The 23,102-nt window shown below is 40.5% G+C and overlaps 1 protein-coding gene across 4 annotated transcripts in view; it reads left to right on the forward strand.

Annotated features, from left to right (window-relative positions):
- The window catches only part of MDFIC (MyoD family inhibitor domain containing), an 86,903-nt gene extending 66,146 nt beyond the window's left edge, over window positions 1-20,757 (forward strand). For all 4 annotated transcript variants that reach the window (XM_072764841.1, XM_072764842.1, XM_072764844.1 and 1 more), the window contains one exon: window positions 18,143-20,757. In XM_072764841.1, the coding sequence (XP_072620942.1) occupies window positions 18,143-18,390 (248 nt within the window). In that variant the 3' untranslated portion in view covers window positions 18,391-20,757. The remainder of the gene's footprint in view (window positions 1-18,142) is intronic.
- Window positions 20,758-23,102: the final 2,345 nt, after the last annotated feature.

Below are 23,102 nucleotides of genomic sequence, written 5' to 3' on the forward strand. Positions count from 1 at the left end.
GTAGTCTTTATTTAACTCTCCATAAATAAGTACAGGAAAAAACAGGAAATACATCAAAAGTCAACAACCTGGTGAAAATTTTGTTTGTGGGGTCTCAGGCCAATCTTTCGAAAGGATTTTAATTGATATATAACATACTGTGACCTCAGGCCCTCTTCCCAGCACAGGACCCTGGTAGAAGAGAAAATAGAAAGTGGTGGACATGGTGTCAGGCAGGTAGAGGAGGCAGGCAGCGTAAAATTGAATGAGAAAACAGTTTGCTCAGGGAAATTCATGATATTCCTTCTTTTGAGAGGGTAAATATTCATACAAATAAATAGTAGTTGTCTCCTCAAAAGATTAAGAAATCCAGGAATTGCAGGGAAATATGAAGATAATTGAAAGAAAAGAGCAAAATGGATTGATATACTAGTTTTCCAAAGACATATTAAACCTGCCTAAATCTCTACTCTGAATTCTCTTGGGAAATCAAACTGGAAGAACTGGACCTCTTGGGGAATAATATCCCCATAACATAACATAATTTAAAGTTGACACTAGAAGCTGAAGTTTATTTTTTTTTCTAATAATTATGCTCAGCGAGGGATGCAGAAATTGCATTTTGGAATGACAGAAGAGGAGTTATTTTAGAAAGAACTTTTCAACATCGGTGGTAGATGTCTCCTGGAAAATATGTTCTCTGGAGTGACAGGAGAAGATGAAGTAAAAACCAAAAGTAATCTCCGCCTCAGGCCGTACAAATGAATTTCAGGAAGTCAACAGGTATTGAAGGATCTGCCTGTGCCCAGGCCTGTGTACCCGAGTCTGTAGAGCAGTCCCATTTTATTTTTAACCCTAGTGCTTTTGATTATTCTATTACTTTTTAAAAATTATACTTCTACCCAGAAAGGAGTAGGAGCATACTGGCTCTTGAAGCCTGGTTGAACCCATTGTATCTGTCTGGCCTTCCATAGAGTGTCTTCCTTCTTGATGCTTGGATCCCTTGATGAGACCCTGTCCTTCTGGCATCCCTGTCTTTCAGAACCACAGTCTGAACTGTCTTTGCAACTCCTCTCTGTGCCAAGGTAGTTGAGCACTACTGAGGAAATCTCAACCTCTCTATAAATCACCATCATGACCCCTGTGTGGTCTTGGGTCTCAGCTGGATTTTCAGAATCCCTTAGCAAACCCCTAGTATGTCCGTCATTCATTCATCAAGTCATTATTAAGCTTTTTCTGGGGCAGGCACCCCTTTTGGGGACCGGACATGGCAGTGAAGGATGCAGACAAGCAGACCTGCGCTCTCCATTTTGCACCATGGCTCTTCTCTTTTGTCACCACTCTCTTTAAATGAAACTCGCAGAAATTTTCCCTCACTCTCCATAGGGAGAAGACGCTTTCCCTGCACAGATTTCTTAAAAGGATATCTGCATGTGCAGGCTCTACTTCATTTTTCAATTACTCCTCTTCCCACTGCTATTCACTTTCATCCCTATCACATCACTGAAATTTCTCCGGCTCAGCGTAGTATTTGACACAATCTCCTTGAAATCTTTTTCTTTCCTATTTCCATGGCACCCCCCTTCCTTGGAGTTTTTACGCCCTTGGTAAGTCGTCACTTCTCCTCAGTCCTTTTCTCAAGTGTTGTTTGTCCCCTTTTCCTTTGCTCATTACTTTCTCCCTGGACGCCTTAATATTGTTATTCATTATAAGAATTTCAGCTACCTGGGATGCCCTAGCCTGGACCTCTCTCTCTCTCAAGCTCTAGGCCAGTGGCTCCGGCCACCTCTTGAACATTTCCATTTGACAGATTTACCATGTCTTACATTTAAAGTATTATGATTATTTTAAGTAGATTCCTTTAAGTAGGAGTAGGTTCTACGCCCAGCTTGGAGCCCAGGATGGGGCCTTGAACTAACAACCCTCAGATGAAGACAAGAGCCGAGGTCAAGAGTCAGATGCTTAACTGACTGAACCACCCAGGTGCCTTCCCAAACTATTTTAAGGCACACTATTTTTCTTCCTATATTTCTTAGTAAGTGGCTCCAGAAACCAGGGAGTCATACCTGACTCGAGTCTTCCCATCAGTGCCTCATCCATGGTCTTATCAACTCCTGTTGATCCGACCACCTCTATTATATTCCTCAAAGTCACTTTATCAGTCCCCCTGACACCATATTGGTACCACTGGTGCTGCTACTATCTCCTCCTTTTGAAAATGGAAAATTGAAAGCTTTCTCTTTGGTTTTCCCTGCCCCAATAATATTGAGCTACTTGCATCTCTAAAACTAGCATGTTCTTGCCTGTGTGCCTTTGAATAACCTCCCGACTACCTGGAACCACCTTTACTTTCTCTTCACCTAACACATGCCATCAGACCATCTGCTCCTGGGGCTTAGCCAACTTGGGATCAACACATATTCAGCATTAATTAACTTTCCATTATACTTTGAATATTGTGTAAAGCCATGTAATGGCTCTGTTCCGTGCCAAGAAAAGACCTTGAGCTAGATTTTCATAGAAACTTAGTGTCTGGAAAGAATTTGGAGATAATTTTCTTCATTATATGCATATAGATACTGAGTGAAATGATTTGTTGAAGGTCATTTGGCCAGTAAGTGACAGAGTCAAGACTTAGAAAATAGGTTTTTGTGCCTCCAAGAATGCCATTTCCTTGGTGCTAGAAGCCTCACCAAAACCAAACAGACAGACAACCACCACAGACAGTTGTGGCATTTCTTTGGTATTCACTGGCCTGAATGGCCACAGTAGGTAATGAGCTGTGACTCAGGAAAACCTCAGTTGGGGGTGGCCCAGATGAAGTACAGAGCATCGAGAGGCAGCTAATTAAGAGGATTTTTATTTTTTATCTTCTTTTCTACAATTTAAAATAACAAGGCTACAGGATTTTTATTGGATGAGAAAACAGGTTTGTCAGTATTAGACTACTTGCAAACAACATGTTCATGGATTTTCTTGGCTCCAGAATTGTTTGTACACTAAATTAAGGTGGAGGTATTTATACCTTATAATTTCAATGTCATGCTGTCCTGTTCATCCGAGGCCATTAAAAAAAAAAAAAAAAAAAAAACTCAAAACCAAATGGTATTAATAGATAACATGGGTGGAGAGGGAGGGATGTGGAAAGAGTAACAATGCCATCATTGATTCACAAATTAATTCCATAAATAACAGGATTTACCTCCTGTGCACTGCTTTGAAATGTGCTTTGGTGTCTCATTTCACTCAGCTTGTTCTTCTTCATCTGCTTGGAATGTCTGTCAGACTGCTGTGCCTCTTTGGTTGGGGCCTGGCTCTTCTATCAGGACTGGGGAGCACATCCTGGGCCTTCTCAAGGCAAGGCTATTCTTGCCTGTGGGAGGCCTATCCCCCCTGCTGGAGATGCAGTCCTGCCACCAGTAGTATGCAGTAACTACCAGGGCCTCTCAGCTCTTTGGATTGCAGAGATGCAAGCGCCTGGAGAATTAGGGTGCCTGATGCCAGCCCTGTGAACACGGTCAGCTTCTCTTTTGTGTGTGTGTGTTCCCACAAGATCTTGGGTTACAGGTAACCTGGGCAATCCTGTGGGGTTCAGTAATATGCTAATAATGTGTGACTAAGCATCTGATATAGGGAGTTCTTGTTCAAGATGTCAATGTACGATTCTGAACTCACCTCCTCTCAGTGACACCCCAAATCTACAGCTACCTATGGAACCATTTCTCCTGAGAGAACCTAGAAACTAGCTGTGTGAATCTTTCACATATGGCAAAGAAAAAAACCCACATCCAAAGCACGCAGGAGTGGCTGAGATGCAGTCTTGTTGTAAAGCTCACCTCGGTGCAGTGACACACAAATAGAAGGAAACTCAAAACCTGGAGCTTCTCCCTGAAGAGCGAAGGGTTTGAACCCCACCTTTGGCACCTTAACCTTTACGGCTGCGTCTAATAGATGAGCCCCCAAACATCTAGTTTTAAGCCAATGGACTTGCATCCCCAAGACCCAAAAAAGACTGTTAAACTGAGGAAAGGCTAGTAAGGGGCTTGTGCTCTCGGACCCACATGCCCTATGGCCCAGTATAGAGGCAGCTAGAGGTGCCTAGAGCTGAAGATAAGTAAATACTCTTTAAATAAAGTGTCAGTATTAGGGGCAGGCATCTAATTTAACACACATCTAGGGGCCTGGAAGGATAGTCTGAGAACTGACAGGTAACTAACAGGCTGGCAGCTACCATCTTAGGGAGGTTGCTTTCCCTCTGCCTCCCTCCTGCTAAGACACTGCAATCCTCTCCAGAGACCTCAGAATGGGGGCCCTATCTTTGTTGTCTAGAATACCAGTGTCTTTGGGAGAAGATGAGCTTAGAACAGGTGTCTGGTGCCCAAGTCTTGGTGGACTGCTTGGTGGACCCAGCAGTCCTGGGTCCCACAGACTAACACAGGAGGGACTGTTCTGGGCCAGCTGCCTAGGGCATTGCACAGATAGAAGACTGAAACATCCCCCTAGTGTTTCTGTGAGAGAGGCCTGTTTGCTTAACATAAGCTTTGACTTTGGGCAGGCTTCAGGTGGGGCATATATCTAGGAGCCTAACAATAAGCATTCCAGAGCCACAGACCTATGGATGCTTTCTTTAAGCTCTCCTCCTACCTTGCTCTGGATTACTAGCATCTTCCTAAAGGAACTTGTATATCCATCTGCTGCCCTAATTTTTTAACTGTCACCCAGTAGACACCTCTAGATTGCCTAAGCCTTGGAAGCCAGTGGGATTCATACTTGTAGTTCCTACAAGACTATGCAAGTATTTTTGCATACTTTAAAAGCTATCGCTGCAGGGGCTGAGGGGTCGGGCAGGGTCTGTCTTCCAAACAGTTTGAATCTAGGTGCTGACTGAGATCCTTTCCTTGTAGAAGAACATTGATAAGTTTTACACACTCTCAACCACTGGGAGCCACTAAAAATAAAGCAGGCTATTGGACAATCACAAAGGTTTGAGATACAACCAAGAGCTAGGATAGGGTTGAATGGTAAGATTCATCTGCTACACAAAGCCACTGTGCTTCTTCACAATGGGCAAGGTGGCTGTTTTATCTAATGCACAGAAGCCAACAGAGAAAGTCAAGAAGAATGAATAAAGAGAGGACTAGGTTTTAAAAGAACAAGACAAAGCCTAAGAAAAAGTTCTTAATTAAGTGGAGGTAAGCAGTTTATCTAACAATGAGTTCAAAATAATGATTTTAAAGATGTTCATCAAACTTGACAGGAGTGAACACAGTGAGAACTTAAAGAGATGGAAATGTAAGAAATTACCCAATGGAAGTCACAGAGCAAAAAAAAATTATAATAGAAGGATTCAACAGCAGACTATATGAAGCAGAAGAAAGGATCAGTGAACTCAAAACAGCAGTGGAACTCACCTCATCAGAGCAGCAGAAAGAAAAAAAGAATGGAGAAGTTAAGATAGCTTAAGGGAGTTATGTGACAACATCAAGTGGGCCAGCATTCACATTGAAGGGATCACAGAGAGAAGGGGCAGAAAAGTTATTTGAGAAAGTAATGGCTGAGCATTTTCCCAACCTGCTGAAGAAAACAGACATCCAGATATAGAGGGCTGAGAGATTTCCAAATATGAACCCAAGTCATACCAAGATACATTATAATTAATATGTCAAAAGTTAAACAGAAGGAGAGAATCTTAAAAGCAGCAAGAGAAAAAACAACATATACAAGGGAACCCCTAGAGAGTATCCTCAGATTTTTTCAGTAGAACCTTGTGGGACAGAAGGGAGTGGCATGATAAATTTCAAGTGCTGAAAGAAAAAAATGCACAACCAAGTTCTGGATTTCAGGAGAGAGAAAGCATTTTCCAGAAAGAAAAGAGTTAAGCCACTGAACAGTAATGTTTAAGCTGAAGGGAAAGGGCACTAGTTAGTACAGGAACACATATGAAAGTATAGTAAAACTCAGGATAATTTTGTAAACGTGGCAGATTAATCACTTATAAAGGTAGTATGAAAGTTAAAAGAGAAAAGTAATAAAAATAAAACTACAATAAGTACTTAAGATAAAAAGAGGGAGAAAGTAAAAATGTAGAGCTTTAGAATGCATTAAAATGAGTTATAAACTTAAGATAGACTGTTAGAAGTGTCATTGTATTTAAACCTGTTGATAACTACAAAGCAAAAACCTATAGAAGATACACAAAATATGAAAAAGAGAAATCAATCTTAGCATACCACATTCATACAGGAAAATCATAGGTTACAAAGGAAGAGAGCAAGTGAAAGGAAGAAACAGAAGAACTACAAAACGGGGAAAAATACAAATTGCAGTAAGTACATTACTTAAATGTAAATGGACTAAATTCTTTCCTTAAAAGTGTTGGATGAAAACACAAGACTCATCTATGTGTTACTTACAGTAGACCCATTTCAGATGTATAGTCACACAGACTGAAAATGAAGGGATGTTTAATAAAAGATCTTCCATGCAAATTGAAACCAGAAGAAAGAGTAGCTATATTTAGATCAGACAAAATAGACTTTAAAATAAGGACTGTAAGGGAAGCCTGGGTGGCTCAGTGGTTGAGTGTCTGCCTTTGGCTCAGATTGTGTTCCTGGGATCGAGTCTCACATCAGGCTCCCTACAGGGAGTCTGCTGCTCTCTCTGCCTGTGTCTCTGCCTCTCTCTCTCTCTCTCTCTCTCTGTGTGTGTGTCTCATGAATAATTAACATCAATGAATGAATGAATGAGTTACTATAAAAAGAGACAAGATAATCATATACTGACAAAAGGGGTCAATCCAACAAAAGGATATAAGATTTTAAATATTTAACTACCCACGGAGGAACACCTAAATATGTAAAGGAAATACTTACAGACCCAAAAAGAAAAACAGTAATATAGTAGAGGATTTTAATACCCCACTTTCATCAATAGATAGATCATCCAGATAGAAAATCAGTAGGGAAACATTGTCCTTAAGCAGCTCATTAGACCAGATGGATTTAACAGATACACACAGAACATTATACCCAAAAGTAACAATACACATTCTTTACATGGAATGAGTATGTTAGGCCACAGAGTAAGTCTAAATCAATTCAAGAAGATTGAAATCCTATTAAGCATCTTTTCCAGCCACAGTGGTATGAAATTAGAAATCAGTTACAAGAAAAATGGAAAATTAACAATTATGTGGAAATTAAACAGTCTACTGAACAATCAGTGGGTCAAAGGACAAATCAAAAAATGCCCTGAGACCATGAAATAGAACTACAGCATAACAAAAATAATGGATGCAGCAAAAGCAGTTCTACAAGGGAAGTTCATAACGATAAATGCCTACCTCAAGAAACAAGAAAAATCCCAACCTAAATGTATACCTCAAGGCATTAGAAAAACAAATGAAGACCAAAGTTGGTAGAAGGAAGAAGCAGCAAAGATTATGGGGAAGTAAATGAAATAGAGGCCTAAAAGGTAATAGAAATGATCAATGAAACCAAGAGCTGGTTCTTTGAAAAGAGATGCAAAATTGGTGAACCTTTAAATTCACCAAAACAAACAAACAAACAAACAAAAAAGACTCAGAATCATAGATGGAAGAGGAGACATTACAAATGTTCTCACAGAAATACAAAAGATTTTAAGAGAGTAATATGAACAATTATATTCCAACCAGTTATTCAACCTAGAAGAGTAGATGATTCCCAGAAACACAAACCTACCAAGAGTGAATCATAATAAAATAGAAATTATGAACAGACTGATTACTAATAAGAAGATTGAATCAGTAATCAAAATTCCCCCAAAAAACAAGTCAGGACCAGATGGCTTCACTGGTCAATTTTACCAAACATTCAAAGTAAGACTAAGCCTTCTCAAACTCTTCCAGAAACAGAGAAGAGGAGGAAATACTTCCAGACTAATTTTATAAGACTAGCAATACCCTGATACAAAAATGACACCACGATGCTGCAAGAGAAGAAAAAAAAAATTACAAGCCAGAATCCTTGATGAACATGCATGCAAATATCCTCAACAAAATATTAGCAACCCAAATTCAACAATACATTTAAAAGATCATACATTATGATCAGATAGGATTTATTCCAGGGATGCAAAAATGGTTCAATATCTGCAAATCAGTGTATATACCATGTTAATAAAATGAAAGATAAAAATTACATGATCAATAGATGCAGATAAAAACAAAATTCAACATATGAATGTATGATTAAAAGTCTCCATAACTATGTACAAAAGGAATGTATCTCAGTGTAACAAAAGCCATATATGACCAACCCACAGCTAGCATAATCAACGGTGAAAAGCTTGAAAGCTTTTCCTCTAAGATCAGGAGTAAGACAAGGATGCCCACTCTTACCACTGTTACTCCACATAGTATTAGAAATTCTGACCAGAGCAATTAGGCAAGAAAAAGAAATCGAAGACATACACATTGGAGAGGAAGAAGTCAAACTATTACATGATACGTATAGAAAACCCTAAGGACTCCTATAAAAAAAAAAAACCTCTTAGACCTAATCAATCAATTCAGTGAAGTTGCAGGATCCAAAATCAGTATGAAAAATCTGTGGCATTTCTATATACTAATAGAATACCAGAAAGGGAAATTAAGAAAACAGGCTCATTTACATTTGCATCGAAGAGTAAAATACCCAGGAATAAATTTAACCCAGGAGGTAAAAGTCGTGTACCCTGAGAACTACCAGACATTCGTGAAAGAAACTAAAGACGACACAAATATGTATGAAAATATCCTGCACTCATGCACTGGCAGGATATTGTAAGAATGTCCGTGCTACCCGAACAACCTACAGGTTCAGAGAAATCCCTATCACAATGGCAGGGGCATTAGAGAAACAGAACAAACAGTCCTAAAGTTTGTTTGGAATTACAAAAGACCCTGAATAGCCAACTCAGTCTTCAGAAAGAATGACAAAGCCGAAAGCCTTACGCTGTCTCATTTTATCTATATTATAAAAGCGGTAGTAATCAAAGCATGGTGATACTGGCATAAAAACAAAAACACAGATCAGTGGAACAGAATAGAGGCCCCGGAGATAAACCCATGCATATATGGTCAGTTCATTTTTGACAGTGAGCCAAGAATATGCAATGAGTAAAAGTCTCTTTAGTAAATGGTGCCGGGAAAACTAGACAGCCACATGCAGAAGAAGGAACCTGGACCACTATCTTATACCATTCACAAAAGTTAACTCAGAATAGACTGAAGACTGTAAGACCTGAAACCATCAAACCCCCAGAAGAAAATACAAGCAGTAGTAAGCTATTCCTTGACTTGTAATTGGGTGGTGATTTTTTAGACTTGATACCAAAAGCAAACCTAGAATAAACAAGGGTGACCATGTCAAGCTAAAAGGCTTCTGCAGGAACGCCTGGGTGGCTCATTGGTTGAGCGTCTGCCTTCAGCTCAGGGTGTGATCCTGGAGTCCCGGGATCAAGTTCCGAATCGGGCTCCCCACAGGGAGCCTGCTTCTCTCTCTACCTGTGCCTCTCATGCATAAATAAATATTAGACAAATAATAAAATTTTAAAAATAAAAAATGAAAGGCTTCTGCACAGCAGAGGGATCCATCAAGAAAGCAAAATCACAAGCTATGGAATGGGAGAAGATATTTGTAAAACCTAATAGGGGGTTAATATCCAAAATGTAGAGAGATTTCATACAACTCAATAGCAAAATAAATAATCTAATTTAAAATGTGCAAGTCTCGGGGATCCCTGGGTGGCGCAGCGGTTTGGCGCCTGCCTTTGGCCCAGGGCGCGATCCTGGAGACCCGGGATCGAGTCCCACATCGGGCTCCCGGTGCATGGAGCCTGCTTCTCCCTCTGCCTGTGTCTCTGCCTCTCTCTCTCTCTCTGTGACTATCATAAGTAAATAAAAATTAAAAAATATATATATATATAAAAAAATAAATAAATAAATAAAATGTGCAAGTCTCAATATATATTTTTCCGAAGATGATATACAGATGGCCAACATGTCCATGAAAAGGTGCTCAGGATCACTAATCATCAAATCGTCAGGGAGATGCAAATCAACACCCCAATGAAATACCACCTCACACTTGTCAGATTGGCTAATAACAAGACACGAAATAACAAGTGCTGTTGAGGTTGTGGAGAAAAGAGATCCCTTGCACACTGTTGGTGGGAATGTAAATTAGTTTAGCTACTATTGAAAACAGTATGGAGGTTGCTCAAAAATTAAAAATGAAACTGCTATATGACTCAGTAATTCTAGTTCTGGCTATTTATCCAAAAGAAATGAAAAAACTAATTCAAAAAGACATATCCACTCCCATGTTCACTGGAGCATTATTTATAATAATTTATAATACTCCAAATTTATAATAGTCCAAGGTATGGAAACTCTTAATGGATGATTGAATATAAATGGTTTGATCAATATATATGTAAATTACATAATATATAATATGTATATATTTTATATATATAGATGTATATATATTTGTGTGTGTTTGTATATACACAATTGAACATTATTCAGCCATTAAAGGAAAAAAGCGGGACATCTTGCCTTTGGAACATGATGGACCTTGAGGACATTATGCTAAATGTAGAAGTCAAAGAAAGATAAATACCCTAGGATCATACTTATATGTGGCATCTAAAAACCAAAAAAATATGAGCTCAGAGGTATAAAGAACAGATTAGGTAGGTGGCGGCCTGAGACGGTGAGGGTTTGGGGGTGGGGGTGGGTAATATGGATGAAGGAGTTCAAAAGCAACAAACATCCAGTTATAAAATAAATAAGTCATGGGGATGTAGTGTTCAGCATGGTGATTATAATTAACACATTGTATATTTGAAAGTGGCTAAGAATAGATCTTAGACATTCTCCAAAGCGGGGGGGGCGGGGGGGGGGGGACTATGATGACAGATAGTAAACGAGACATATTGCAGTGATCATTTCAGTGTGAATATGTTGAGTCATGTTGTACACCTGAAACTAATGTTACATGTTAATTATATCTCCATAAACAAATTCATAAAAAGCATCTGATATGGCAAAGGTGTCATTTTACCATCACCATCATCACCACCACGACCTTTTGCAGTGTCACCCCAGTGAACACTATTTGGCTTAAAAAAAAAAAAAAAAGCTGATTCTTAATGTACTTTTGCACAGTATTTAGACAAGCACAGTTGTGAAAATGGGAAAAAATATTAAGGTTTTGGGAGAGATTTCTTAGATCGTTTTTGTACAATTTTAAGAATGTAAATCCTAGTGTTAATGAAAGAATATATTTTTTCCTAGCCACAGATGGCATTGTGACCAATTTCAGCAGACCGTTAGACATAGTCTCTCTAGGAAAATGCTTCTAAGATCTAAAGTGGATTTTGTTATCCCAGAAGTTAATTTTTTTTTTTTATTATTAAGTAAACCTTTTGGATTAGAGATATTCCAACCGGCCCATTGAATAAAGTCAGCAGTGAATCAGTTCAGGTAAAGTATAGCCGTTCTCTGCTTATGCCTTCTAGCTTCCTGAGAAACAAATGGATGTAATTTAAATATTGAAAAGATTATTATTTTAAGTCTTCCGCTGCAGCCAAACACAAGATTTACTAATTCTTTCTGGACAGATTTCTGCCTGCTTCATTCTTCTGCAGGTTGTCTCTTAGCATTGCCATTTTGGGTCCCTCCAATTGTTTCAACTGTAAACTGAGCCTTTTATAAACCTCCTTTGGTTAAAATGGAGCAGCCCAATTTTGGGATCGTGAGCAGCGTGAAAGAAATATTGGTAGGGGGACACCCGGGTGGCTCAGCAGTGGAGGGTCTGCCTTTGGCTCAGGGAGTGATCCGAGAGTCCCAGGATCGAGTCCCACATCGGGCTCCCCACAGGGAGCCTGCTCCTCCCTCTACCTGTGTGTCTGCCTCTCTGTGTGTCTCTCATGAATAAATAAAATTAAAAATTATATATATTGGTAGGTAAAGAGGCATGGCCTCCCTAGAATAAATCCTCTTCCATTATCTTCGTTACTATCACAGTCATATTTAATAAGTACTCCCACACGAAATCCCTCCGTGGGCACTTTATGGGCATTGTCCCTTTCAGTCCTCACCGTGCCCCTCTGAGGACAGTAGTGTTAGTACCAGCTACCAATTTGTTATCTTAACACAGTAGAGAGATTTGGTAAATTAATGGAAAATGTTACTCGCACCCCCCCCCTTTTTTTTGTTTTCCTTTACCCTGCTGTTGGCTCACACGCTAAGTACACACGTGAGCGTTTTAAGTGAGCCCCTCTGCCAACTGAGCCTTTACTCCCTCTGAGTTCTTTGTACGGCTCCTGAGGACCAAGGAAAGGTGCTGTGGTGCACAGGCCTCGCTCCCGGACTCCGTGACTCTGTGCTAGACCTAAGTCGTGAGTAACCGTCCCTGGATCCGACCTCTCAGAGTTTGGAATATTCAGCGAATCAACCACGGGGCAGGCAGCAGGAGAGAGGAGAGAAGCGAGCACCGTGCGCCGCCCACCACGGCCCTTTAGACGGCAGGCGCGCCTCCCCTAGGTGCAGGGGTGGCCCCAGCACGTGGACGCGGGAGGACACTCCAGGAGCCCCCCTGTGGGGTGTGGGACAGCAGTCTTCGTCTTCTCCCAGGGTCCCCTCGGGTCTGCTGGGGGGAAGCCAACAGTGAAGATAATTGTGCAGTTCTCCTGCGTGTGCTCTTCTTCGTAGTCAAGTGGAAAATACGGCTCTTCTCTTCCTTTCACCTCCTGCCCTAACTCACTTTCTTCCCTACTAGGAAAGTGTTGGCCGTGTTCTGGCTACGATGCACGGCCTCCCGGGGACAGCAGCGTTCCAGAGGGTTCTGTGGAGGAGGTCCGCTCGGGCCGCGCATGCAGGCGGCGGGTCACCGCGGGGCCCGAGGCCAGGCCGGCCTGGAGCCGAGCTGCCGTGTCCCTGAGTCTCCTGCCCCTGCGAACACCTGAGGAGCAGAGCTCCCTGGAGGGGTCTGTGTCTCAGCCGTCCCAGCTGCCTCGGCACCGAGGCCAGACACTTAGCTGTCCTGGCGGCGATTCAGGATTCCTAAAACCCACTTGCAGCCTGCTTTTGTGATTTGGCGTCGAGAAACCACAGTGGCAGCACAGGCGCGTCTGGGAAGAAGCGAGCCTCCACCCGTGAGGCATCCTCTGCACAGCCAGCCCCGCTGCACCCCCACGGGCAGATGGGAGCCTGCGCCGCCCAAGACAGGCGGACACCTGTGGCTTCCCTGTAGCTTCGGCTGTAAAGTCAGGTTTGATCTCCGGGCAGTTGCCTAAATTACTAATTACACATAATTGGCTGCTCGTGTTTTTATCTGCCAGTGCTTTTTGGCGCGCTGTCGGCCTGTTCACAACGATAACAAACCTCTTCCACTCTGTGCCCAGGTTACTTGTTGGCGGCCCCGATTAAGAAAGGAGTTTCAAGCATTTCAGGCCTAGGAAACGGAATTAGAGATCAGAGGAGATAAAACACATGCACATCTGTGCGCGCGCACACACACACACACACACACACACACACACGGTTTGGGGGTGGTTCTCAGAATTCGCTGCTCTGCGCTTCCTGGTACTCTGCTGCGTGCGTGGGGTCTGTGTTCCAAGAAATTCAGAGCACCTGTCATATCACAACTTAAAAAAAAAAAAGCAAGCTAAAGAACTGTAAGAGACTCCTTCAGATTAGAGCTGGGTTCACCACGCAGATGGTTTTCTGATGGCTTAGTCAGGGTTCTGTTCACTGTAACTTCTGCCCTTGTATTTTCTTAGCATTTGGGGCCACACCGGATTAGGTCAGTTTGGGATTGTTTCATTAGGACCTGAATGTGTTCTTACCAAAATGATCTCAGGGTCTCCTTTCCAACAGAACCACGCCCCCTGAAGCAGTCACAGCCGACTCCACCAGTCATCCAGGGTGCTGGTGATGCAGGTGTCAGGTGTCCCCTCACGGCAGGGGGCGGCTGGCTGCTTGCAGTAGACCAGCTGCCCGGGTCTAACAGCGATGACCTGGCCTAGGACTCTGAACATTCTGTTTGGGTTTGCTGTCGTCAGTCACTCATAACAGTTTTGGTTTCTTTTCATGAAACTTTGTGCTCAGGCTTTCTGGGAAGGTACTTGGCTGCTCTATGTCCCTTTGTTTCCCTCAATTTACAGTAGCTGTCAGTGCCCTCTGGGTAGTACGCTGAATTGCGCAATCCTTGCTTGGCCCAGTTTGGACAGGCATCCTTCCCAGAACCTAGTTGGCTTCTCAGAGGTTAAATACTCTTGGCCCAAACTGCAAATATGACTGAATAAAACTGTAAAAATGGGGAAAAAAAACCCTCAAGAACAGGGGGAAAAAGAATTATTTCTGACTGAGAGCTACGTTGATGCCGAGGACTCCTCTTCTTTAGCCTTCTTAGTTTGCTAATACCTGTAATCCTCTCTTTGCTTCAAATAAAACCAACATCGTAACGCTGTTTATGATTGTTAATTCCCCTGGAGGTGGTGGGGGTGACAGTGATAGCAGCTGTCCACTCTCCCGCCTTACTTTCCTCTTTTCACCACCCCAGGTTACAGCTGGATCAAACTGCTCTTTCCAGAACACAACCAAAAAGTAAAACAAGTTGATTTGGTAAAATTTAGGGATCTTTTTGTTGTTGTCACTGCCCAGGTAGTTCTTACTTAAGAAGTGCAGATAATGACCGTGTCTGTGGTCGAGGTCTCTGTAGATGCACCTCGTTTAATATCACTGTAATCTCTCAAATGCATTTTGGTTTGTGGTTTTTAGGTGCCACAAATAGATTGGTTTTTCAGAGTAGTGGTTTTCTAGTAAATTATGTAGAACCTGTGTTTTAAGAGGATGTCTTTTTTTTTTTTTTTGGTAAGTTTTAGTATTTACATAAAGACCTTACTCTTTTGAGACCTGTGTCATTACCATGTCAGAATTTACAGCTTTTTTTTTTTAATTTTTTTTTTATTTATGATAGCCACAGAGAGAGAGAGAGAGAGGCAGAGACATAGGCAGAGGGAGAAGCAGGCTCCATGCACCAAGGAGCCCAATGTGGGATTCGATCCCGGGTCTCCAGAACCGCGCCCTGGGCCAAAGGCAGGCGCCAAACCACTGCGCCATCCAGGGATCCCGAATTTACAGCTTTTATTCATAGATTTGTGGACCTTAATTTTCATGTTTTAAATTTACAGATTTGTTTCTTTTGAGACACCACCTCTCTTGGCTGCCTACCACCTTCTATTTCCACAATGTAACTGGCAGTTTATCAGTTCTCCACTCAAACTTTGCTCTTACTTGTTGAGGGTTAACCTTTACTGTCAACCCTTTATTAAAAGTGAAATTCAGAATCATCTTTAAAAGAGAAGAGAACACGAGTCAAGGCTAAAAGATCAAAACAAATCAGAAAGTTTTGGATTTATAGCTGATCATTCTCCCAAGGAAGATGAACCGAGGGCTCCACCCCACAGTCAGCGCCGCACGCCAGGTTAGAGCATGGCCAATCCAGGTGAATGGCACGGGTTCTCAGTCTGACTCTGCTACTGGCCTCTACCACTTTGGGCACATTTTCTAAAATTTCTCTAAGTCTATATTGGTAGAAACAAGGATAAATACCAGTACTGCTTCTTGAGATTATTAGAATTAAGTGAATTGATATTTGGAAAGAGCCGTAAACAGAGTTTAGTACAAAGTATGTATCTAAAATAGTGTTTAAAAAATGAAAGCAATGAAAACATATTCTCCGTTCTGAAAACAGGCAATAAATAATTTTACTTCATTAACACTAGGCTTTCCATTCTATGAAAAAACCAACCACGCATACCTATTAGTTACAGAAATCACAGTTTTGTTAAAGAAGATAGGCTTTAGGGAGTGTTTGATCTACTGACAGCGAGCGTGTCTTTCTCATTTTGTTTACTAAAAATAGATTTAATGGACTTAATCTGTGACTCTTGTTGGCTCAAAGTAGGAGTTTGGACGGACTACTCTGGATGTATGGCTGCTCATTTCTGTATGACGACTGTCATTGTTTAAAATCTGGAAGAGATTTTAATTCTCCAATGAATAGATAGGTCCTCCGAGGGGCAATGAGCTATTTAGTCTGGAACGTCACTCCCGTCCCTCTTTCTCCTGAGGGCTGTTGACTTCTTAACTAAAATCACATTCAGTCTGTCCCCTCCCGATTCTTTGTTTCTTCTTCCTTTCTGTGTATAAGCATGGCTGGGCTCCCTTCTTTTGAATCAGACATTAAAACTTTGTATTTCTTTCTGCTACCAAATCTTGTTAATGCCTCCTCAGCCATGTAATCAATCCCCTACCTCTAGCTAACTACAAGATTTGATTTAGATTTCTCTTTATTACTTTAAGCTCTCAGGGTCTAAAAATTAACTCATCTGTCTCTTATTTTATTTTAACCTAAGAAAAGCCACATATTGAGAATAGAGTCATTTTTGAGAAAGGACTGGTATCTTGAATAGATGAAGAACTTCTACAAATCAGTAAGAAAAAAAAAAGCACAACTTAATTAGAAAAATGAGAGGGAAACATGAATGCCCTGAACACCTGTTTCAAAGAAGAAGAAACATGAAAAGACATCTAAACTTACTAGTGAGGAGGTAAATGCAAAGTAAAACCACCATGAGATGCCCCTTTCACACTCACCTAACTGGCATATATGAAGTAGGACAGTCTCCATGATTGATGAGGATGTGGATATTGAGCATTCTCAAACTTGGTTGGGGGGAGTAAATTTTGGAGCAAGTGCTTTGGAAACAAGTTTGCCTATCTTTGTGAGCCTCCAGTTCTGCTAGTGACATAGCATGTGTGCTCTAGGACAGTGGCACAAAACTGTTCCAGACAGTACTGTTTGGGATAGCAAAAAACACTGGAAATGACAGATACATTCACAAATAGTGTGGATAAATAAATTATGGCATAGTTAATCAATTGGGATACGCTACACCTGGAAAATAAGTGAACAACAGCGACATGAATCACTGAGGGGAAATAAACAGTGTTGAGCAAAAAAATGCTACTCACAGGAATTCATAAAGTACCCTTTTACCTTTCTGATAGGTTACGGAGGGATGTTTCCATATTCACTGTTGTGAAAAGTACAGTGAAAAAAGCCAGGGAAAAGGTTCAGTCAAAATCCAAGACATTGATGACCTCTTGATGAGGAAACTCTATGTAGGAAGGGACCAGAGGAGGCTTCAAAGATGTAACCCTCTACTTCTACGGCTGGGTGGGATGCCCATTCTTTCCCCCCTTTAAAATTGGTAGAGCCATTACAGGTAGCTCTGTGTAGGATGTGTTTTATAATACAGAAAGAATCTTATGTTCAAGAATATTCTTAGGGCTTTAAGAATACTCAGTTCAAGGTTCTTCAATTTCAAGTGAGCTTTTGTAGAATCCCCTTTTGGCCTTGAAATGTAAGCATTCCCTAGTGAAGTAGAAAGTTAAGGTCAGAAGCCTTAGAACTAGTTAATACGAGTATTTGTTTGAAGGCACATTCAAGAGAACCGGCTGCTGGCAGTTAAACTCTATTGTCTTCATACGATAATAAATCTAGCTTTTTATAACTATCTTTAAAACAATTACCTTACAAATCACGATGATGATGTAATCCTGGAACAGCTGCATAACAGACTGAATATATCATACTAAATATTTTTTTCTTCCAATTTTGGAGCCAGTGGGTGGAGCAGTCCAATTTCTATTTCTAAAGGACTTTAACGTCACGGAAGGTGTTTAGCCTGTCTTGTAGAGAGCAGTAGGATATAGTGAAGATGGGAAAGAGGTGCAGAGAAGTGGAATCTCGACTAAGACCACCGCACAGTATGTGAGAATGAAGTAAAATCTAAGCCACGCGTACACGCCTGTGCACACAACCACCACCTTTTTGGTTTCTTCTTTTTCCTGAATGCAGTATCGACTTCTAAAGATTGCTCTTCTAAAATTTAAGTTTATTTGTGAGCACCCAGCTCACAGAAAGACTTCTAAGACTGCAGGTCGTGGGGTTCTGGATTACCTATTTTGATCAATTCTTATTAATTCAGTCCACTGATGATTTATGTTTGTGTTCATTTTTTTTTTTCTCACTATGTGGTCTCTTCCCAATTGAAAATGAAGATTGCTGTGTCCACTGTATCCTGGCCTGCTTGTTCTGTGAATTCCTCACCCTCTGCAATATTGTCCTGGGCCAAGCTTCCTGTGGCATCTGCACCTCAGAAGCCTGCTGCTGTTGCTGTGGAGACGAAATGGGGGATGACTGTAACTGCCCATGTGACATGGATTGTGGCATCATGGATGCTTGTTGTGAATCATCGGACTGTTTGGAAATCTGTATGGAATGCTGTGGAATTTGTTTTCCTTCATAGGTATTTATCTTATGTTTGTGTTAAAACTGGAGCGTTTTAAGAATTTTTCTTTCAAAGGCGCAGAAAAACACATGGTAAGATACTCATGAAGCAACCCAGTATTTGCACTGTTAACTCATTATTTTAAGTAATCTCCGAAAGCCTTTTCTCTCTAACCAAAACTACATGGTTTAATATGTGAAAATTTTAACTACTTTTAAACTTAATAGGTTACAATGACTGAGGGACATTTTGACCAAAAAAATATATATATATGCTAAATGTCTCCTCCTTGTTATGCATATTTGTCTCTTTTAACCATTCTTAGGAGCCTCTTGCTCCAAATGTATTATTTCTCTGTGGGTATTTAAACCAGACAATTTATTTTTGATGTTTATCTCTTCATGGTTCAAAGGAAGCATCCCTTCCTTTAAAGTGAACTTTGGGAAACAACTCTGCACCGTAGTTGGGGACCCAGTTTCAACTCCATCCTGGGTTCTCACTTTCTCCGCTTGTTCAACAGACATTGAGCACCTACCGTGTGTTAATGGCCTGCCATTGAACTCCTATCCAGAGGGGTATTCAGTTTAGCAGAGGAAAGAGACCTGTCACGGACAAACCCTCGTCAAGGCACACTGAAGTGAGCATTATGTGAGAAGGACCAGGCTCTAGGAACACACAGAAAATAATAACTCTTGTCAACTGGAATATGCACAAGGCTTCATGGAGAAGGTGGCATTTGAGGCCTTTTGGATGAATTAGATTTAGGACCAAGTGTTAGGTGGGGAACCCTTAAGCAGTTAAAAGAAAAATGCCTTAAGTATGTATTTTTTTTTAATTGCAGGAATATAGTTTTTTAAAGACTATAAAATTTAAATTAATATGCAGCTTTTTACACATTTAATGTTATGATAAAGTTTTTGATAAGAACCTAATGCTTTATTAATAAAATAGCTCTATTTTATAAAGAATTTGGAATACTTTTGATAAATGCATTTAAATTAGATGATTTTTTTAAATATTAAAATCCCAATATTTTGATTTATTCAAAAGCATTTTGGTTCTGTGTTTTGGTTTTTTTTTTTTTTTTGGAGCTCTAAGTCTTTTTGGAGAGGGAGGTTGTTTGTTTCGTAGCCAATGTTTTATAAACACCACCCGTCTTAAATGTAAACCATTCTTTCAAATGCAGTGGGAAACGACATCCAACACTGTGACCAGATTTCAGTATTGCGACTTTATATTAAACGAAACCAACATGGCAGGTTATAAAGATGCTGCAGGCGTAAAGAAAATAAGTCGAGTACGAGATTAAGTATATAGTTAGCAAGGCATAGCGCAAAGGAAAGCTGGAGTCTGTTTCCATACCATGTGCTTTCCTAAGTCTGGTCTTCCCAAAATTGTAATTTGGTTTGATTTAATGTAGAAATTGTAGAAATTTGTAGAAATTCTGGAAGTATACTTTTGGATTAATAGTTACTTCAGGTCTTCAGCTGAAATTCAAATTGATAGTGAAAACACTTGCATCTTTTTAGGAAGCCCTCAGCAAACCTAGCCTTTTAAGGTTTTTAACCCAAAGCATAGGAATGTCACTTACGGTTTCTCCTTTGAGATAAAACCTAGCTTCTAATCCTGTCATTACTTAAAGGACTTCAAGAAAAAAGAAAAAAAAAAAGGCAAACTCCTGCATCCCCTTTTTGGCGCTGTGTGCGTGTGTGTACAAGCACCCTTTAAATTGTCAGGTTTAAATAGAATTATAGGAAACCGCTGTCTCTCTCTTGTCTAAAGAATGCCTTTTGTTACATTAGTTATAAGAATATCTTTGTACTATTTCATAGTAATCAGAATCTGAATATTTACGTGTACCCAAAGTTAACTTATACGTATCTGTTAGGATATAAGAGTATCATCTGTGTATTGACATATAAAGCCTTCTGATGACCTGGAATTGTTAAAATGTCACTTTTTATCTCGCGAGATTTTTCAGCAAAGTGATTTGTCTGCCACTATTTGCAGTGAAAATATTAGCACTTTTAAAGTAATGTTTCTTCGTAGCAGAGAATATTGGTGGATAGAATTTCTTTTCATATTTATATTCACAGTACTTTTTCTGTCGTCTACTCTAGTCATTCCATAAAGTATCTTGTATGATTTTTTAAAAAAAGAACCAAAGTAGGAAAATGTGAAAATAGTTTCAGTGTATGTTAGAATTTCTGTATGTAAAATGTTTTGTTGAATTACATGGCCATCATGACTAAGTGCTCTAGTTTACAGTTACAGATTTGGTCTCTTTTTAAATGTGGAAACCTAACCTTTAATATTTTTAAACTGGACCTGTATTATCCTGAATACATTATTTTGAAATAAAAAAAAATTCTCTATTGTGCTTTAGCATATTTTCTACCTAATTACTGTATTGATATTTGAATGAATCTGACCATAATTTAAAACTCGAGGCTTTCATCTTGTTACTTCCCTTCCTGAAGATTTCCTCATTTCCTTATGCAAATCACATGACTCATGCCTGTAAATGAACTCTGAAAGATTCAGATCCGTTTATACTGCAAATCATAGTTAATATATGATTTTAAAACATAGTCTTAGGTAAATGGTTTTTAGAAATTAGGAGATAATTCCAAAGTAAATAAATGGAAACAAAGGTAATTTTGTTTTTAATATATACACTGAGATAAAACACACACACACACACACCATCTATGAAATCAGGTATTAGATGTAATGAATTTCACCCAAAGTTAAATCATCAGAAGTATTTTCATCTAGGGTTTTTAGTGGTACCATCTTTGAGTAGTAGGTGACGTTTTATAGTTAGTATTTAACCCCCCACCCACCCTAAAAGACATTTTAGTTAGAAGGTTTTTGTTTAGGAATATAATTTTATGTCTGTATTCTTTTAGTCTATCAACTATATCCTTTTTCCTCACCTAAAGTCATCAGGATATCTCTGAACACTTCAAGAGTAACCAAGGCAACCTTACGTAATAACTTTCCACCCTTTATCCATACAAACTCTATCAGTGCCCTAGATTCTAATGTTATAAATGTCAAAGTCACCGCCTAACATAAATAAGACTGGAGTCCCGAGTCTGTGGCTTGCCTTCTCAGTTTAAGTGCTTGGGTTTAGCCAACCACCTAATGAATAAGTTTATTTATTAATGAGATTATTTTTCAAATTATTCAAGACCTTAATGCCCTTTCCAATTACTCGTGATTTGTAGGCCTGTAGGTTTATCACATCTAATCTGACAGGCAAGATAAAATTTCATCAAATACTATAGTATCCATTTTTCTTTTCCCTTTACACTAACGTAGGAAAGCCTACCATTTTTGTTTTAAATACTGGTTTATATATTAATAGGGTTCGGTCCACACTTGCTGTTTACGTTTTTTGATGAAGAGTTTTGTTTTGTTTTTACAAGGCAGTCAGTCCCTTGAACAACTTTCATCTCCGTGCCCCACTATAACCAATAAATTTCCAGTGCCTGTTTTCTCCAGGTAACCCAGTGGAGTCAGGACCCTCAGGGAGCTGCGACCTAGGGCAGAAGTTCGGCACCTCTCATGAGAAAACTGCTAGTATTTGCTTATTTAATATTCGAGATTCTCTGGGAGAGAGAGAGAGAGAGAGAGAGAGAGAGAGAGTGTGTGTGTGTGTGTGTGTGTGTGTGTGTGTGTGTGTGTGTAGACGGGGTAATGTCACGATGCAGCCCTACAGCGGAGGGTGGTTTTTGCAAAAACGACCCGTGGTGACTAAATCCACCCAGTATTTGCACATCCCCAAATCCCCAACAGTAACTGCTCCCTCTGCCTCACAGTGCCGCGAATCCAAACGCCACGATCACGTTCTCACGAAGCCAGGAGCCAGCCGGGTGCAAAGGCTTCGGAGCGCAGCCCCAGCCGAGCCCAGCCCAGCCCGAAGGCAGGCTCTCTCGGAGGCAGGGACTGCACCAGCCCGTTCCTCCCCAAACCGGGACACCAGTGTGACAGTGTCCGCAGGGGCCACACCGACAGCTCCGAAGCTGCCCGACGTCAACACAAGGACTTCCCTGGCCTCGCCTGAGCGCTGGCTACGAGGTCTGGTTCCATTGTTTGTCTGTTACTTGTGCCCCCCGTCCCTCACCTCGGGGCTGCGTTCGGCTGTGGGGTGGCCGGGAAGAAATCACGCTCCATGGCCATCCTTTGACACGTTCCCGCCACGGGGTATGGCTAACGCGCGTTAAAGACAAAGTATGGCTTTGCAATCAAGTGCTCGCTTCCAGGCAGGTCTTTGTGTGAGGTTCAGTAGAGAAGGTAATTATTAGGAAAATCGTAAAAAGCAAATTCAAACAAATTCTAAGTTTAGCTTGAAAAATTGAAAAGGTTCTTAAGTTCTGTCTGATGCATAAAGGGGTAGAAGCAAAAGAATTACGTTCCAAAGCCAAGAAAGAGGGTGTACAAAAGCAGCTGATCCACTTGACATAGTTCATAGCCTTTTGCAAAGGAATAAAGCCTGTTGAGCAGGGAACCAAAAGATCTCATTATAGGATGAAGCCAAGCCATATTAAAGCTTGTGCACTAGTAACTATGTCTAAAAACAGCCTGCTGTTTTATATTGAACCAATACATTTCTTAACTTGGTAGGTTGCAGCGTAAAGATGTACAGAGCCTGTCTGCTGGATGCTATGCCAATTACACGTGTGGCGGAGTGGTGTCAAACACCTACAAATAGTTAGGATCTC

This window comes from Vulpes vulpes, chromosome 7, assembly GCF_048418805.1.
Source record: "Vulpes vulpes isolate BD-2025 chromosome 7, VulVul3, whole genome shotgun sequence".
Lineage (NCBI taxonomy): Eukaryota > Metazoa > Chordata > Mammalia > Carnivora > Canidae > Vulpes > Vulpes vulpes.